We start from the raw sequence: 2,313 nt of genomic DNA, 5'->3' as shown, positions 1-2,313 counted from the left end.
CTTCTTTGAGAACGCGGCGGCTGTGAAAAAAGGGCCATCGATCTCTTTCAACGAGAAGGAGGTGATGGGCAGCGTTGTGACTGTCGTTCCTGCCAAGACGTCCCCGAAGCCTGACCCGCATGAGAACTCCTCGGTTGTGTTCGTCTCTCCCATCTTCCGCGCGTCGACGACGAAGCAGCAGATTCGTGAGCTCTTCGCGGGCCTGAAGGTGCTGCGCCTGCGCACTTACCGCAACAACTACGCATACGTCTACCTGGACTCTCCCGTCGCCGCACAGAAGGTGGTGAAGGAGAAGAACGGCGTGGAATTCCGTGGCAAGCAGCTTCGCGTTGCCCTGTCAACCCGCTCCCTTGCCAAGGAGAGGGCTCGTGCAGAGCGTGCGAAGCTTCTCATGGACGCCCACAGCTTCAACAAGAAGCAGGCCCACAAGAAGTGAGAGTAAAGTGTTGTTTTTACTTTTTTTATTTTTGTTTCATTTTTTCCCATTTTTAACGTTTACCTGTAAACATTTACTCACTACATGTTTCACATTCACATATGTGTGTTTTCGGCTCTTTCATGCGTGTGTGTGTGTCACTTTTTTTTTATTTCTCTGCTTTTTGCTGCTACTTTTGTTTTTGTTTCTCTCCTTTGTATATAAACATATATATATATATATATATGCTTTTGGCTGGCACTTTTACGTTTTTTCTTTAGTGCAGCTGCGTCAAAATTCGTCTTGACGGCTCCGCACGGCCGTGATGAGTCTACAACGGCTGAGCAAGGTCTTGGGAGAGGACACCGGTGTCAGCGCCTTTTTGGCTGTTGCGCCGGTTTTGTCTGAATGCATTTCTCCCGAATTGAGGAAAAGAGCCCAATTATTGCACGTGAATCACCAACTGCCCTACGTCCTTTCCCGTTTAGCGGCGTCTGCGGCCCTCTCATCTTCACTGAACGCTTCCGTTTTCTTTGTGGGTGCGAGGGAGGAGGCGCGGCAATACGGAGCCACTCTTTCGCTTTCTCATGAGGATGCAGTTGGTGGCGCCGTGGCGTGGCGGGATAACGTGCCGTTTGCCTTCGGCATGGACGTGGTGGATGTGAGCCGGGTAGCTCAGGTTCGGGGGCGGTTTCCCCATTTTGGCGCGCGTTGGATGCCGCGTTGTCAGCCAGCCGCGTTGGACGCCGTTGACGTGGCGAAGGTCAAGAGGACGTACGGCGGCTGTGCCGATCCGGTTGATGTCGTTTTGGCGCAACACTGGGGTCTTCGCGAGTGCTGCGTTAAGCTTGTCGGCATCGCGGGGCGTTCATTCCCACTGGAGTGCTTCCGGGGCCCAGTGGCGCTGTTTCCCGAGCGTTTTGAGGCACACGTCGTGGGAATTGGACGTGCGGCGCTGCACTCCGTTGGCCTCCACTCGAACCTTTTCGTCTCTTTGTGGCCGCATCTTTTGCGGCTGCCGTCAGGGGAGCAGCGACCATTCGTGACTGTTGTGGCTGCCTGCCCCAGAGCCCGGCGACGCTAGTGCCTACCCGCGTCTAGCGCGTGCTGTTGCCTGCCCGACGTATGGCTGCACCACGGCGGTGTTGCTTGGCGTAGCCATGAACGCCGCAAACCGCAACAAGACAGCAGCAAGAGCCCCCCCCCCCCCAAAAAAAAAAAAAAAAGGAGTTGTTAAAGAGGGCAAGAGAGAAAGGATATATAAACAAATGTAACAGAGACGAATAAAGATATATATATATATATATATATATATATATATAAGATCTTGCTTTTGCACCTTCCTTTTTGCCATGTTAACCCCTGAAGCAAGTTAGCAAAAATCCGACCTCGAACTTCGAGTAACAAAACCAAAGGGTAATGCCCGCCAAGTCCGCTGCCAAGGCCTCTTCGCCCAAGGCCTCTTCGCCCAAGGGCGAGAAGAAGGGCGCCGCGAAGGCTCCCGCGGCAAAGACTGAGAAGAAGGCCCCTGCGCCCAAGGCTGCCGCTGGCGCGCCCAAGGCCGCCGCTGGCGCGCCCAAGTCAGCGGCTGGCGCGCCGAAGCCCGCGGCTGGCGCGCCGAAGCCCGCCGCCGTGAAGGAGACAAAGCAGCGCCCGGCAGCCGGCAGCCACCATGGCGTGTACGTGAAGAACTGGGGCCAGGGCTCTGTGGACGACGCCAAGGCAGTCTTCAGTGGCGCCGGCAACGTTGTCGGGGTGAGGGTGCGTCGTCGCCGCTACGCCATCGTCTTCTTTGAGAACGCGGCGGCTGTGAAAAAGGCCATCGATCTCTTCAACGAGAAGGAGGTGATGGGCAGCGTTGTGACTGTCGTTCCTGCCAAGACGTCCCCGAAGCCTGA

General features: G+C 55.6%; 3 protein-coding genes across 3 annotated transcripts in view, besides 4 other annotated features; all 3 read left to right on the top strand.

Moving 5' to 3' along the window:
* On the top strand, positions 1 to 436 carry Tco025E_06881 (putative NRBD1; the record flags this gene model as incomplete). Its single annotated transcript, XM_029373749.1, has 1 exon — positions 1 to 436. A coding segment is annotated over one exon (436 nt), but the record flags the coding sequence as incomplete, so codon positions are not given.
* Positions 437 to 446: 10 nt separating this feature from the next.
* Positions 447 to 481: a sequence feature (A-rich).
* Positions 482 to 577: 96 nt separating this feature from the next.
* Positions 578 to 623: a sequence feature (A-rich).
* Positions 624 to 633: 10 nt separating this feature from the next.
* Positions 634 to 662: a microsatellite.
* A 78-nt stretch (positions 663 to 740) lies between these two features.
* Positions 741 to 1,499, top strand: Tco025E_06880 (holo-[acyl-carrier-protein] synthase; the record flags this gene model as incomplete). Its single annotated transcript, XM_029373748.1, has 1 exon — positions 741 to 1,499. The coding sequence occupies one exon, from the start codon at positions 741 to 743 to the stop codon at positions 1,497 to 1,499; it is 759 nt and encodes a 252-aa protein (XP_029226143.1).
* A 205-nt stretch (positions 1,500 to 1,704) lies between these two features.
* Positions 1,705 to 1,737: a microsatellite.
* Positions 1,738 to 1,834: 97 nt separating this feature from the next.
* Positions 1,835 to 2,313, top strand: part of Tco025E_06879 (putative NRBD1) — a gene marked incomplete at both ends in the record, with an annotated part of 537 nt that continues 58 nt past the window's right edge. The window contains one exon of the mRNA XM_029373747.1: positions 1,835 to 2,313. This exon is cut by the window's right edge and continues 58 nt beyond it. Within this exon, the coding sequence (XP_029226142.1) occupies positions 1,835 to 2,313 (479 nt within the window).

The sequence above is a fragment of the Trypanosoma conorhini genome (assembly GCF_003719485.1).
Source record: "Trypanosoma conorhini strain 025E chromosome Unknown Tco_14.4_contig_00491, whole genome shotgun sequence".
NCBI lineage: Eukaryota > Euglenozoa > Kinetoplastea > Trypanosomatida > Trypanosomatidae > Trypanosoma > Trypanosoma conorhini.
The sequence above is the reverse complement of the archived record's forward strand: the minus strand, read 5'-3'. Positions and strand labels throughout refer to the sequence as shown.